Source organism: Chlorocebus sabaeus, chromosome 12, assembly GCF_047675955.1.
Source record: "Chlorocebus sabaeus isolate Y175 chromosome 12, mChlSab1.0.hap1, whole genome shotgun sequence".
Lineage (NCBI taxonomy): Eukaryota > Metazoa > Chordata > Mammalia > Primates > Cercopithecidae > Chlorocebus > Chlorocebus sabaeus.
The window spans coordinates 19,936,703-19,953,378 of record NC_132915.1 but is presented as its reverse complement, the minus strand read 5'-3'; the positions used below and the strand labels follow the sequence as shown (position 1 = coordinate 19,953,378).

At 39.3% G+C, this 16,676-nt stretch overlaps 1 protein-coding gene and 1 long non-coding RNA gene across 2 annotated transcripts in view; one reads left to right on the top strand and one right to left on the bottom strand.

Annotated features, from left to right (window-relative positions):
* LOC140712913 (uncharacterized) overlaps positions 1–16,676 on the top strand; it is a 70,993-nt gene that overhangs the window by 40,871 nt on the left and 13,446 nt on the right. The window lies entirely within an intron of this gene.
* Positions 4,223–16,676, bottom strand: part of GNAQ (G protein subunit alpha q) — a 323,471-nt gene continuing 311,017 nt past the window's right edge. Inside the window, exons 6-7 of the mRNA XM_007969549.3 lie at positions 16,494–16,647; positions 4,223–9,471 (exon numbers count right to left, since the gene is read on the bottom strand). Of these exons, the coding sequence (XP_007967740.1) occupies positions 9,281–9,471; positions 16,494–16,647 (345 nt within the window). The 3' untranslated portion in view covers positions 4,223–9,280. The remainder of the gene's footprint in view (positions 9,472–16,493; positions 16,648–16,676) is intronic.

Genomic DNA, 16,676 nt, shown 5'->3' with positions numbered 1-16,676 from the left:
CACCCACCTTGGCCTCCCAAAGTGCTGGTATTACAGGCGTGAGTCACCGTGCCTGGTCTCTACATATAACTTCTAAGAAACATAAATTTTTTCATAAATATATTATTATTGTATAAATTTGTATTGAATAGGTTGTTGTATATCGCATAGATTATATTAGTACAGATGTGTGTGTGTGTATGGATCTATATATCTCTCTCCACAAAATCTCCCACTGTGGGCCTTTGTGGCAAATTCATGTTATGCTAGGGTTCCAGGTGCTAATCTTGAACCTCAACCATCAGCTGCAGCTGGTGGTCCATTCAAGGCAAAGTGTTTACTAGTCTCAGTTACGGCCTATTGATTATTCCATTGTCCTTGACAATGAAAGCCATCCGTTGATCCTCACTGTCTTAGTTGAGATTTCCCCCAGAGTAGGTCCTGTGTAAGGAGTTTGGGTGCAAGGAGTTTGAGAAGTGATGTCATAAAGCAACACAAGAGAGTAAACAAGTGAGACCAACGGGAGAGAAAAGCCAATAAAGGGTACATTCGCGAGCAAGTTTCACTGACTGCAGCTGGGGCTGAGTCCTGCTCTGGGGGCCCTAGAGAGACCTGTAGGATGAACCTCAGGTTTACCTACTGAGGGCCAACAGCAGAAGTGTGTATCCATGGACTCCTGGGCCAACAGCAGAAGTGTGTATCCATGGACTCCTGTCCCTCACTGGTCATGTCACTCCTGAGGCATCAACTCCTGGTTTTTGACTGGTGATCAGGCAATGATAGAAGGGTGCAGGGGGCTCCTGCCCTGAACTGCCTGCAGCAATCGCCTGGGTGGACCAGGGGGTATGGAAAGTGCAGCGAGGCACCTTTAGCAGGTTGAAGAATAGTGACAGAAGAACACAGTCCCCAAACTCTGTTTGAGTTTGTAGTTCTGTGCAAGCTGCGTGGTATGTGCTGGTGTTCTGGCAATTCATCATCTCTAGTAAGAAGTGAGCAATCTACACAGAGAAGACAACTCAGGAATGGAAACGATAGCATCCACAGGAATGTGCGTCTAAAGTGTGGCTTTCATAATGAGACAGACATTTCATCCAGCTTTTGTACCTGCTCTGAGACTCTTCCTCCCTGTCTGCTGGAACTACATCCCCTCATTGCTCAGAGGCAGTGAAGCCCCAGTCTAAGTTCAACTCTCCTTAAACAATTTCTTTTAAAAAATGTGCAATAATTAGGTATTCTTTCCTAGATTAAGGCGGAGCTTTGAAAAGGTGGCACCTGGAAAAAGCGGGGAGATAAAAGTTTTTTAAAAAAGAAAACGTGAGCTGTGGATTTTATACTTTTAGTTTCAATCATGTCCATATGAAGAATTACCTTCCATGAGATAAAATGCTTATAATAACCATAGGGATAAGGAAGCCTCACTGTATAGATGTGCTGATATTTGTACATGTGTATCTGTGTACACAGCGTCAACAAGATAAAACCATTTTGAGATTTTACCTGTGTACCCACATATGTGTAGAGACTGTGTTTTTAAAAATATTAGTATTGATTTTACCCAATTGACATAAACATTTGTGTGGGGTTTTCCTCTTTATTCAGCAATGATTGAGTTGGTTGGAGATGCTGAGACATTACACACACACACACACACACACACACACACACACGTTAGTTAAATTTGCTGCCCAAACTGATTCCTTTTGAGTTTAAATATTTTGTATTTCTAGCAGGGCCACCACTTGTTAGAGCCCATCACGGGCAGGGGGCCAGTTTGCTTTTTGGTCATTGGATCCGAGTCACAGGGGAGGGAACGCATATGCTTCTGGTGCTGTAAGCCAGGGTGGCCTGTCCTGCTGACTCTCCAGGTTTACAGAAAGGCATCGCTTAAAGCACCTGAGGGTGGCATGCAGGGCACATTGAGAGCCAGGTGTCAGCATCTCTTCTCAACTCCAAGTTCAGTGACAAAAGCAAGCTGATCCCTTTTGCTAAGACTGTACAGATTCCTAGAATATAATCATTGACGCTATAACCCCTGACATGGCACCTGTCCCTCAGGCATGTCTAGGCTGGTGCCCTGACTGGACAGTATGTTGGCAGGTAGTGCCAGGATTCCTAACAGATATGCCCTCCTAGGTGAGGTCTGCCTCAGGGCAGACACAGTCTTAGCAGCAGCTACATTAGCGTCCTGGCAGCTGGACATGGTGTGGAATCCATTTACAGATCTTGTCTCTTCCGGGTCCTTTTAAGATGCTTTTAAGACCCAACATATAAGCATACGGAGCAAACTGGAAACAGATGGAGAGTCCCCAGGGCCTTGTAAGCAGTCTGTCTCTATGGGACAGGCCTAGTCTCCTGAGCTGCACAAACCTCTCCTCTCGGGCTACAAAAGGGCTGAACCCTGGGGAGCCCTGCTTTCCAGCTCTCTGTTAGTATGGTACAGTGTGATTACTCTTAATTAAAGAGGGTAAATTGCCTTATTTTATCCACAGGCTTATAAGACAGAAAAATATTCTGGCCTTTGCATTCTTGAGGAAAACAGGAAGAGAGAAAAATCAACAGAGATTAAATTTCGATAGTCTTGAGGCATAAGAATTCAAAGGGAAAATAATCTTTTCAGTACTCTCTGTGCATCGTAGATTTTAAAGAGACCTACATTTTATAACCAGGGGCTTGTTTTGCAGGAACCTATGGGAATCCCTTAAAACAGACTGGGTATAGCTGCTTGTAATAGCTGGATCCATGTTTTAGTCACTCCTAAGCACTGCCTTTCACTCTTCACCCATGATCAAATTTCAATAAGGGCTTTAAATATGGAGAAACTCATGAGTATGATAATCATTGGAAATTAGACAAAAAAGCAAGAAACTGGCTAGTTTACCATCTGAAATTGCTCTGCACACATTATCCAGTGTACCTGGTTGTTCCTTAGCATCAAGTTCCACCTTTTTGCTATGGTTTGTCTCTCAAGAGGCAGGACTCGGTATCACAACCGGAGAGAAAAATGGGAGAAGGCAGGAAAGATGGGGAATAAAGCAGAGAAGCTTTCAGGCCAACTATTTTATCGTTTCCAGAAAGACAGGACAGAAAACAATCTGATGGGGTGGGTTTGCTCTATGAGCCAAAAAGTCAAGTTACAATATTTGGCCCAATGAATGTTCAGTGAGTTTGTGTTTTTTCCTCTGGGTGGGGGTCTTTGGAATGATGGTACAGATAGATCCTGGTCCTAAAGGGGTCAAACTCAGGTTAGAAGGCCAAAGAGAGGGGAGCGCTCCTGTGTAGCTTAACACTCCAGTGTCTGCAGAACTAGGGTGTGGGAACCATTACTCCAGGCCTGTGCTAGATGACAGTCAGTGCCACGCCATTCCTTGAACGGTAAGACAGAGAGGACACCATCTACTGGAAATGGTCTCTGAATCCCGCAAGGAGAGCTGAAGGCCTTTAAGCAAAAATGACACTCTCATCTCTAAGTATTTAGAGGGGACATATTCTGAAAAACAAAAATCCATAGGCAAGGGCTGGCTGCCAGTTGGAATGACGGAATCACAAGTAACAGTAACAGGTTTTGCTTTTGCTGTGAAATCCCCACAAAAGTACTTATCTTCCAGAAAGCCATTTGCCACCATCACCCCCACTTAATAATACTCCTAGAAGCAGCTGGTTTTTAGCTGACCTCGAAACCCTAGATGTGTGTTTCTAAAAGTCACAGAGGACACCTGTGACAGGCCATTTTTCCCATGTGGAGTCTACCTGTATCACCGCCAGTGTTCAAATGGGCAAAACTCTGAAGCCAGGCATCAGCTGGAGTCCAGTGTGCTGCCCGGCAAACCAGGACAGGCGTGTGGATGATTCTTATGGATTAGAAGACTGCCTCGGGTTGAAGATTGCTGGCTCCTTTCAAGTCTTTATTGGACACTTATTTACATTTTTAAACCATTAATTATAACCTAAATTAAGGCAAGTTTTTTAAAAGAGCACATTTGATAAATGCTACCAATATGTATATTTCCACTACAGAAGACTGATATTTCTGATTATACACAGAAGGAAAAAGGTTTTTTGGTGTTTTGTTTCTTTTTTAAACCATTAAACTTGTTTATTTTGGAAAATGCAGTGTGCACAAAAAGGTGTGTTAAGGAAGGAAAGATGTATTTCAATACTCCTGCTAATACAAAACATTCTGAGAGGGGCTTGGGCAACTTCAACGGAAGCAAAACTCAACAATGAAGAATACTATAGTACAAAATTATGGCCAAAAATACTGTATTTTTAACCAGCAAGATCATTGGGGCATTATTATACAACATTAGGTGTTTTTTGCAAAACTAGTTCCCATCCCCAAACAATAGACAATACATGCATTTGAATGACATTTTAGGAACAGTAAATATTCTTTTAAATACTGCAAGTTAAAAATGTTTTCTGACAAAACTCCCTAAATACATAGGTCTAGTAAGGGTTTCCAACAGGATGATGGGTGAGGAATCCAGCAAGGAGTTGCATTTAGAGTTCTTTGAGGAAAAGAAATCCACCAAAAACGTGTTTCAGTCAAAGTAACCTGGACAAAGTTACATAGTATTATTCCAGCTTTCTTTCCTGAACTTAAAAATGTTCTACCGACGAATACCTTCCTGTTTTTTCTGTTTACCAACAGCTTATATAAAAGTCAGAATTTCTTTATCCAAGATCTGATTTTACCCAATAGATGTTTTCATCACATGTAAATGTCCTTTGCTATTGGGTTGGAATCATACGGGGAAAAGGAGGACACAGGGTAGATAAGGAAGGCAAGGAGGAAATTAATATTTGAGCACCTACTATGTGCTAGGTGTGTATTCATACTTTCAACATATGATTCTAGAGGCAAGAGTGTTATTGAAAGGGCAGTGGTCATTGGGAAGACAGCAGGAAATGGCTATTCTGTGAGAAAAACAAATGACAAGTTTAGACTCTGTACTAAGTTATCTAATAAACAGCAGGTGTCTGGCTCCAAAAATCTCTAGCTAATCATATACAACTAAGCCATTTCTTCTCCTAATTTGATGGCATCAAAATGAAATCCCAAAGACACAGTTACCAGGACAGATCTATTAGCGCTACATATGCTGGAAATATGTAGAGATAGATAAACATACTATGTTACTAGTTTTATTTTTTTGTGTTTCTGACCAAAGACGTATCTTTGGAAGAAAATATTAATGTATACCAAGCACACCTTATTTGTATCAATTGAGATGCTGATTACCAATTAAGTGGTTTTAAACCCTTATTTAATTTGAAGAAGAGCAGCAATATACATTACAATATTTGGGTACACTTTATTTTTATATGGGTTAACATTCTGCTATATTTCATTTCATTCGTTTTGAGAAACTGAAAACAAAGGGAAATCAAGGGTAATCGGTAGGTGATTTGAGGGAAATTTCCAACCAATAGGTGAGTCTTGCAGTATTTCATTATACAGCCCTTTCTTCCCATTATTTATTTTTTTTTTTTGCAAATAAGTCATTTTGACCCAAATCCAGCATAAATAGCTTTTCACCAATTCCTAACTTAAGACAACTAAAATTTACAATCATGTGGCAGTATAAATTTTAAAATTACAGTTCGTACACTTTGACAATCAAGATAGTCTGAAGTACAAAAAAGTAAATTGCCCTTTAGCTGAATTACCTTTTTAAAATAGACCTGCTAATCTACCAAAAAAAAAAAAAAAAAAAAAAAAAAAGTTTCACATGTTCTTCAAATTCCTTTTGTAGTTGTCATCTGCTAGTAAACAACATATGCAGGTTCCTAAGATTTTTTTTTTTTTCCAGTCTATTCATGACATTCAACAGAGCTCTTTATGTGGAAATATTAAAAACAAAAACTTCTAGGAGATTTATTTACTTGTGAATACGTGTGTTGTTTCCCTTTGTTTCAGATATGAGGCACAAACTTCTGAATTTAAGCTCTGTAAGGCATAGTAGAAACTTCCAATTTACAAATAAGGAATTCTCTGGGGGTTGGAACTGCCATGTCACGCAAAAAGGAAAAATCATCTGTAAACTGGTACACTGCAATGTGTTAAGTGAGTCATGAAATGGCTGCTTGCCTTGGTATGCTGAAGAAAGGTTTCTGTGTTTTATGTTTTTGTTTTTGAATAAGACATGCCCAAGTCACCATAAAACTCACCACAGGCCTCCATTACCTAAGCATCAACAATAGGAGGCCAGTGGCACACGCTTATAACGCTTGCAATCACAATATAATATAAAGCATGAGTAAACTTTGTTTTATACAAAACTGAAAAGAATCCCGTCCCGCCCTTAGCCCCTTCAATAAAACCCCAAAGAAACAAAAAAGAAAATCCTTTAGCTTCGATTGACTAGTGTGGCTAAAATTAGGTTTCTATGCATCACTGCTGCGAGGGGTGATCAATTTTTTCCTTTCTCAAGAGAAGGGATCTTGTCATGCACCCTACAGGAACAGTGAAGCCACAAACCTCAATTCTGCATAGCAAATTCCATCCCAATTTCATAAAGACAAATATAACAATCTTTCCCTGTTTTGCTCAGCTTCTTCAAGCTTTGAGATCAGGTTTAATTGACTACATCTACTATAGCTCTATTAAATAGAATATCTTGATTCCCTAAAACTGTAACACTTATGATCTTGTGATGAGGTTTTCTCTATACACACTGTAGGCCTTCAAATGTTGTTGTTTTTACTTTTTTTTTTTTTTTTTTTTTTTTTTTTGCTGCACCAAATTTAAGAACGCCCTTTCAGGCAAGCAGTGGTCTCTAGCTGTTAAAACATTTCCTTAGTGGATCACAATAGCTTCTAAAACTGCCTTTCTAGTAAAGGCCATCAGAGAGGTAATACTAAACTGTGCATTTGCCAAATAAGAATATGAATTGTATAAAAGCTCATATTCCAATCCTAGATCAAATGGCAAAAGTTCTACAAAGTTGGTTTCCATGTTTGTATAAAAGCTCTGACTGATTTTATGTATTTTGCTATGAAATTACCTTTGGGTCTTATAATCAGTATACCTCTACTCAGGAATGTGCAAATGATTTTATACAGCACGACGCTAGTACCGCTCTGTACGACAGTAAGGTTTTTTTTTTTTTCTTCTTTTCTAAATGGAAAGAAAATATCCCTAGTCAGAAATAAACTGACAAATTTACATTCTCCTCTCTTAAAAAAGTAAATAAAATAACATTATTCAAAATGTGAATTAGCTATAGACATACAATACAATTACATAGATACATATCAATACAGCACATTCAATCTGCCAAAAAATTAATGATTACAAAGCCAGTATGGATGCTGCAATATCAAGAGAGATGTATGTACAATGATTAGAGCATTTGTAATTGCACTATACCTACAGGCAGTCTGCTTGTTACATTACAGGTGCTTTCTGAGCAAGGGAAAAAAAGTAACCTGTGTTGTTTGAGGCTGGGAGAATCAAGAATGAGAATATTTCATTACTGTTTGGTGGCTTTGGTACTCATCTAACAGGCCGTTAGTTTTCTCCCTCCCCCTTTGTTGTTCCAAAAGAGTGATTTATATGGAAGTTTAGACTAGTGCCAAATACCACTATAGTTAAAATGAGACCAGTCTCATGGCCTAATTCTAACGTCCCAGCAGCTTTAAACAATCGTGATTTATTTTCTTAAATTTCAACTCAAGCTGCTTGACAGAAGCTCGTCAATACATGTGCTGTGTTTTTTTGCATTTGTTGAAAAATTGCACATATAGAATTCCAAACATTTCTCCTAGTAGGTTCAGTTACACAAATACATGTTCTATAGAACACTGAGAGGTTACTTTTGAGTTAAGTCCACAAATCTTCTGTAAGTTCAACCTAATCAGTTACCAGTTCAAGAAGATCTTGAAGGTGGTTAACCAGCAGGAACTTCAGATTTTGGAAATTAAAGGTGTCAGAATAATACTATCAACCAATGTTCCTGGCAGACTTAATTGAACTTAAAGAACCATTGAGAGTAAAACTGGTTTCAAATAAAGAGACATAAACAGATTTCCTGTTAAACCACACAGGATACTTTTTACATTGCCGGTTTGGACACTGAACATGGGACGTGAACACTAACAATGTCATCTTAAGGACAAATAAAAGAATGGACCGTGAGAATCAAATTTACAGTTACCAACTGTTTGGCAATTGGCATTTCTGGTTCATTCTCAGCCAGTCATTTTAGGCTTCACAGTCTTACTCTCTTACATTTTAAGATACCAGCTTTTATTTTTTGAGTTCTTATTCATTTTATTTGAAAAAAAGCCAGCTTTGGCAACACATACCCATAATAAAAGTCATTTTAAAATTGTGGCCCCCAAACACTAAGAAAAAAAAGGAAGGAAAAGCTTAAACAACAACAAAAAAATTAAGAACAACCTATAAAAGGTTCTGGGTAGCAGCCATTAGGGTAATGTAGTGTCTGTTGGCATCTTTTTTGGCATCTGCAATTGAAAGAGAGGGTGAAAAAGAGAAAAAGAAGCAAAGAAGGGAGGAAAGACAATGGCACGTGGCATTTCAAAAGAAAGGACTCCTGTGTGTCTTTGATCCTGCCTTCTGCACATTTCTCTGAGCAATCAAGCTATGGCTGAAGGTAAACATCTAAAAGAAATGACACTTACTGTTAGACGGGCATCCATTGTCCCAGTCCAAAGTGAGACAAGACAGTACATTCTATTAAAAAAGAAACTATGTATGTATAGAGAGCAACACATTTAAAACCATAGTATTAATACATATAATCCTTCAGCAAAAACTACAAACTTAAATTAAGCTGATGATGGCTTAAATCGAACGATGTGTCCTGACTGTATCATTTGAGAGAAAAACTTGACCAAGAATGGAACTAGGATAAAGGTCATTGTATCCTGGGAAAAAAATCAGGAGGGAAGTATGAATTAGGGGGAGAAAAAAAAAGGAAATCAGCTTTGTTTTGCTCCATAGAAAAGAAAAAGAGAGAAAGAGAGAAAAGAAACAAGTCTTGTCTTTGTGAGTGCATGACTGAGAATTTAAAATACATTGAGTCACAAGGTTTTGCCTAAAAAAAAGATAGAGAGGAAATGTGCTGGGACTGTACTTCAGCATCCTCTGTTTTTCCTCTGAATAGTTTAAATAAAATCATAATATTTACTACAAACTCTGTGGACACGCTCACACAGAGTCCAGGACGGCAATAAATTAGTATTATGCAAATTGTTTTCCACAGAAATACAGTCCCTCTTGTGTATCTTCAATAGCCCACCAGGGAAGGGCAGGGCGGGTGTCTAGGAGGCACAATTAGACCAGATTGTACTCCTTCAGGTTCAACTGGAGGATGGTGTCCTTGACGGCAGCAAAGACAAAGCGGATGTTCTCGGTGTCTGTCGCGCATGTGAAGTGGGAGTAGATAATTTTGTCACTGTCTGGGTTCAGGTCCACGAACATCTTCAGAATGAATTCTCGGGCTGCCTGGGCATCTCTCTGGGGTCCTTTTGGCCAAGAGACAAGAGGGACACTTTGTTACCTAATCTGCTAATGTATTCAATCATCATTCGTTCAATAAATACTTACTGTGTCATTGCTCATGAAGCCTACATCTGCACTGCAGATTTGATCTGTTATAATCATTTTCCCTAACACTACTATGTCTGACCATCCACCCACCCACCCACGTACCCACCCATTCACAAACTGTGTATAGGTGAAAGCAGACAGATGACTTGAAGGCCAAGGTTAAGTCTATTTCTTAGCTTGGCCTTCACTCTCATTCCCTGAGTGACTGGGAGCCACTGTAGGCTCTTCATCAGGGGAGTGATAGCTTACTTCTGTTCAACTGAGTTAATTATGCTTGTTTCAGCTATTTAATAAGTGTGCACAAAGACACAGCCTCCTTGGGCTCTCCTGTCAATCTGTCCTCCAAACGACTCAACATTATGGATCATTTTACATCTTCCAGACTGACATCCCTCTTAGAATAGAACACCTGTTTGTAAGGTCAGGTCTATCTACAGTGGGCCTCGGTAGTCTCACTTCCATAGATTTCTGGTATTTATGAGCACACTACATTTGTGTAGCATGCAGTTCATTTGTGATGATAAAACAATTGGTTTATCTTTTTTTGAGATACAGTCTCACCATGTTGCCCAGGCAAGAGTGCAGTGATGAGATCTCGGCTCACTGCAACCTCTGCCTCCCAGGTTCAAGCGATTCTCTTGCCTCAGTCTGCTGAGCAGCTGGGATTACAGGTGCCTGCCATCATGCTTGGCTAAATTTTTGTATTTTTAGTAGAGACAAGGTTTTGCCATGTTGGCCAGGCTGTTCTCAAACTCCTAATCTCAGGTGATACACCCGCCTTGGCCTCCCAAAGTGCTGGGATTACAGGTGTGAGCCACTGCACTCGGCCTATATTTTCTTACATTGATTTAAGAAGGAGTCTCTTATGTACCAAGAATTGTCCTAGATGCTTTGAAAAAGAATTGTGATATATCTAGCAAGATAAACTAAAAATGTAATTTTGCAATGGATTCTTAGGTATGACACCACAGCACAGGTCATATTTTTCACAAAATAAAAAATAAATTGGACTTCATCAAAATTAAAAACCTTATGTATCCAAGGACTATTTTTTTTTTTTTGAGACAGGGTCTTGCTCTGCTACCCAGGCTACAGTGTAGTGGCATGATCATGGCTCACTGCAGCCTCAACCTTCTGGGCTCAAGTGATCCTCTTGCCTCAGCCTCCTGAATAGCTGGAACTACAGGTGCCACCAAGCGTGGCAAATTTTTAAATTTTTTTGTAAAGATGGGGTCTCACTATGTTGTCTAGGCTGTTCTTGAACTTCTGGCCTCAAGCAATCCTCCCACCTCAGGCTCCCAAAGTGCTGGGATTATAAGCATGAGCCACCACACCTGGCCAACGCCATTATTAAGAAAGTGAAAAGTCAATCTATAGAATGGGAGAAAATATTTGCAAATCATGTCATCTGATAAGGGTTTAGTATCTAGAATATACAAAGAGCTCCTACAATTCAATAACACACACACAAAAAAACCCAATTAAAAAATAGGCAAAAGACTTGAACAGACATTTCCCTAAAGAAGATATACAAATGGTCAATAAGTACAGGAAAAGATGCTCAACACCGGTAATCATTTAGAAAAATGCAAATCAAAACCACAATGAGATACCCCTCCACATCTAGAATGGCTATAAAAAAGTGTGAAATAACAAGGGTTGGGGAAAATGTGGAGAGATTTGTACTCCTGTGCACTGTTGGTGGGAATGTCCAAAGGTGCAGCTGTTGTGAAAACAGTTTGGTGGTTCCTCAAAAAGCTAAACATAGAATAACCACATGACCAACCCTGCTAGTCTACTCCAATGTATATATCCAAAGGAACTGAGAGCAGGGGCTCTGACAGACACTTGATCTTAGCCAAAAGGGCGAGAAGCAATGTACATCAATGTTAATAGCAGCATTGTTAACAACAGCCAAAAGGCAAAAACAATCCAAGTGTCCATCAACAGATAAATAGAGAAACAAAACAAATAGAACCAAACAGAATATTAGAATATCAGAAACAGAATATTATTCAGTCATAAAAAAGAGTAAAGCTCTGATAGATGCTGTAATATGCATGAACTATGAGAACATTATAATAAACCCAACATAAAACAACAAATATTGTATGCTTGCACACATATGAGGTACTTAGAATTGGTAAATTCATAAAGACAGAAAGTAGATTAGAGGTTTCCAAGGGTTAGGGGGAGGAAGGAAATGGGGTGTTGTTGCTTAATTGGGGTGGTGAAAATATTTTGAAAATACTGGTGATGGCTGCACAGTATTGTGAGTGTAATTGATGCCAGTGAATTTTGCAGTTAAAATGGTAAATTTTATATATATTTTATAATAAAAAATTAATAATGTAATGTATCAAAACCCACTGAATTGTACACTTTAAGTGAATTACATGGTATATAAATAATCTCAAAGCTGTTTTAAAAGTATATTTAATAGGTACTGATAGATACATTGATTTAAAACTTAGTGTAAATTAATAACATCAAAACACCATCACATTTCAAGTATTGGATACCTATCATATATTTGTCTTTGTGTCGCTTTATGTATACATTTCCTCCCATTTTTTCAAGTTAGTTCTATACCAAGCCATAAGAAACTTTTTTTTTTCCTTGAGACAGAGTCTGACTGTGTCACCCAGGCTGGAGTGCAGTGGCATGATCTTGGCTCACTGCAACCTCCACCTCCTGGGTTCAAGCGAATCTCCTGCCTCAGCTTCGTGAGTAGCTGGGACTACAGGCGTGCACCACCACGCCCAGCTAATTTTTGCATTTTTAGAAGAGACAGGGTTTTGCCATGTTGACCAGGCTGGTCTTGAACTCCTGGCCTCAAGGGATCCGCCCACCTCGGCCTCCCAAAGTGCTGGGATTACAGGTGTGAGCCACCGCACCCAGCAGGTCTTTTTCTATCAATATTCTTGTTACCTACTAGTAGGGATAAAGAGATCTTGGAGAACTCTGTTGAGGGCTTGACCACCATTTCTAACAAAATGCACCCTGAGCTTCAGACGGCTGACTTGAATTATTCTCAAATCAACCTTTTTATAAATTGGAGATTACTCCAATAAACATATCTGATAATGCCAGAAGATGGGAGGAAAGAATTATAAAAACATATAGACTATCCTCATTTGTACAATTTAAAAAAGTAATGTTTAATTTTTGACGTAGGTGCCCAGAATTCAATTTTTTTAAATGACAAAGATGGCTGGCATCATATTTAATAAATAAAAAGTACAATTAAAAATAATATGTAAAATACATATACAAGCAAATATATATATAATTAATGTTCCATCTTTTTCAATGTACTATGAACTTATTAACTCAAGAGAAGTAATAAAAAATATTCAAAACCAGAAACTGACAGATTCCCAGAGCTGGAGAAGTCTCTCATTTCATAAAAAGAACATTATATTTCTGGCTTATGAATGAACTTCTGTATGATTTTGTACTTACTCTATTTGGGAAAGAAGGGACTATATCTTTTTTTTGTTTTTTTTCTGTTTTATTTACCCTACAGAATGTAAGAACTAGATTCAAGTTCACTGAAGTGCACTTGAAAGGTGTTATGTTTTTAAGCATAAATTGTTATTTGAATAAACATACACTACAAAGAATCATTACAGCCATCACAGCAGGAGCAGAATTCCACAGTCTCTATGAACAATCTTGCAATTCAAGTCCATGTGGAAATGGTAATTTCCTTTCTTGAAGAGAAATACAGAAATGACATTCATTATGATTAAGACTTTGTAAGTACAGAAATGTAGAAGTGTGAAGTTTATATTATAAACATGTTTATTACAAAAACATCACTGCAGAGTGGGCCTCAATTTCTTCAGTCTTTGCTCATCTTACAAGGGCTTGGAGTTCCATGTAATGACAGCTGCACTGGCTTTGTAAGTAACAAAATCAATGCCTTTTTTCTTTTTCTGTGCCCAAGTTTCCTCTGTGCATTATATGTATACTGGGGTATGGTAACAGTAAAACAGAAAAAATACTTCAGATTTCAGAATATTCACAATGGACACATGTTGGAAGGAAAATGCTTGTAGTAGTGGGGAATCTGGGGAAATTACTGGAGAAAGGAGGTATGTGAAGAGATTAGGAAGATGGTGCAGAGATCAAAAAACAGCACTGCAAACACTGATCACAGACTAAGTCTTTTACTGCGGAAAAATCAGCAACTGTGAAGTGTGGCTAGGTCTACTGCATCCGAGAAGTTTGAATGAACCCCTCAGAAGGGTTCAGCTCCGTGGGCACCATGCTCTATCTGCATCCTCCCTTATGCAAGCACATCATGAGAACGTGCCAGCCCACAAGATGGGGTGTTGTTTATGGTGTGGCAATTTCTCACACGCTGATTCTTACCAAGTTTCAAGAAAAATTAAGAAGAATCTCGTGTGTATGTGTGTGTGTGTGTCTGTGTGTGTGTGGCAGGCAAGCGTGTTTAGATCTAAGCCAGATGCTTCATGCCTACTGTATTCAGGTAGATGTGTTTTTGAAGCCTGTTGAGGTGGGAAAGCAAGTTAACTGCCCACACAGTCACTTCCTTCCATAGTTTTCTGAGCAACACTGAGAAGTGCAGTCTCAGACACTGATGATGTTTCCAGGTTAGTGCAAATTAAAAGGAGTGAAAGAGAAAACATTGTTTAGACTGATAAAGTGTTTTTAAAAGAACAGCAAAGCACAAAGGAAAATGTACTTGAAGAGAGGATATAAACACGCTGCTAACAAAAAAGGGTACCATTTCTAACATCTGGTAACAATCCCCAAATGTTTATATTTTCAATTCACCAACCTTCAGGATCTTCCATGTATGTGAGAAGGGAACATAAATTCATTAAACATGTAACATTTCCCTTTCACAAGCCAGGACTGTACCACACCCATGTGGGATGAAAAGGTGACTAAACCTCCATCCCTGATGTGTTTGTACCATCATAGAAAGCTATGAAGCTAAATTTAATATTGGTTTTTAAAGTACTTTTCTGAGGGAGCTTTTAGAAGTACCAAAACACTGTGGAACAATATCCATCCTGGACATCATATGTTGACAATGTAATTTTAAAACTAGTCTCTTCTCTTGTTGTTACATCACCTCTGTGGTAGATACTTTTGGGTTTCTGCTGTGTGATCTACATATGACTCCATTCAATTCTTTTTTGCCCAGGGATAAATTGAGTAGCTAAATAAATTTGTCTGAGGCAACACAGCCAATGAGTGGCAAAATAGAACTTTTCAGAGCTCGTGCTCTTAACTATCTAGGCCACGGCTTGGCAAACTTTCTCTGTAAAGGGCCACGGAATATTTTAGGCTGTGCAGACTATTTTATCTCTGTCACAATTACCCAATTCTACTGTTATGGTGTGAAAGCAGCCATAGACAGTGTATAATGAATGGGTGTGGCAATGTCTCAATAAAACTTTATTCATAAAACCAGGTGGTGGGCCATCAAGGAGAGATGTGATTATCTTGCCAAATAAATTTTTTTTTTTTTTTTTTTTTTGAGACAGGGTCTCCCATCACCCGGGCAGAGTACAGTGGCAGGATCACGGCTTATTGCAGCCTTGACCTCTTGCCTCCCACCTCCTGCCTCATTTTTTGTAGACAGAGGTCTCGTTACATGGCTCAGGCTGGGCTTGAATTTCTGTGCTCAAGCGATCCTCTCACCTCAGTCTCCCAAAGTGCTGGGATTACAGGTGTGAATCACCACATCTGGCCACATCAGCTCTTATAGGGCAGCAGTCATGACTCTCACTTGTTTTACAGAGTGGCTACATGTGGATGCATTTTGTCACCAATCACCAAGTGTTCAAGTGTTTCTCAGAATGGGTTGGGTGTCTAGTTGTCCAGGATTTCACAGTCTAGTTGGGGAGGGTAAGATTCTTTTCTAAGAACAAAGCAAATAATGCAAAGCCATAGGAGTAGTGAAGTGGATGCTATAGATTCTAAGTGCTGCACAAAGAGTTTAAAACTGGGTTACTATTACTAATGGTGGTGGGACTTCATTGGGCTATGATGTTTCAAAAGGAAGTATTTCCTGAGTATTCAGTAAGTGCCCTACGTGTCAGGCATCATGCTAAATATACACATATGTTATACACTACAATGTACAAAACATCCTATGAGTTTGTCCTAAGGCCCAGAAAAATCAAGTGACTTGACGGTAGTTCTACAAATAGTAAGTGTCAGAACTGGGATCTGAACCTGGGTAGACTGATTTCGGTGGTAGGCTCTTGACTTCAAAATTGTGTTCTCTCCCCAGAGAGAAGAGAGGCAGAGGTGAACTGTAACCGAATGAAAAGGAGAGACAGAGGGGACTATAAGGGTTAATACATAATTGGTCAAAACTACTGGACTGTTCCTTTTTCTGATCTGCTATTTCAAGCAGATGAGTTTCTTTCTTTCTTTCTTTTTTTTTTTTTGAGACAGAGTCTCACTCTGTTGCCAGGCTGGAGTGCCATGGCGCGATCTTGACTCACTGCAAACTCTGCCTCTCGGGTTCAAGCCATTCTCCTGCCTCAGCCTCCCGAGCAGCTGGGACTACAGGGACGCACCACCATGCCCAGCTAATTTTTGTATTTTTAGTAGAGATGGGGTTTCACCATGTTGACCAGGATGGTCTCGATCTCTTGACCTTGTGATCCACCTACCTCAGCCTCCCAAAGTGTTGAGATTACAGGAGCTTGCCACTGTGCCAGGCCATGAGTTTCTTTTTCTACGACTTTTAGCATTGTTAAGGAATGAAATGTTTTGTGTCACTAAAAGACCGGGCAAACAATAATTCCTACTGTATCAGTTCCAACATGCAGGCTGCACAGGGCAAGGGCAGCAATGGTGCACTGTAGTGCGTTAACTCCCACACTGGAGTTTGGAGACAAAACCTATTTATAGCTACTGAGCTGTTGTATGAATGCTGACTTACCATCATATTCTGGGAAGTAGTCAACTAGATGGGAATACATGATTTTCTCCTCTAGAAGATCTTTCTTGTTTAAGAACAGAATAACCGAGGAGTTCTGGAACCAGGGATATGTGATAATTGTTCTAAAGAGAGCCTTGCTTTCCTCCATTCGGTTCTGGGGAAAAAAAAAAATCAGAAAAAACA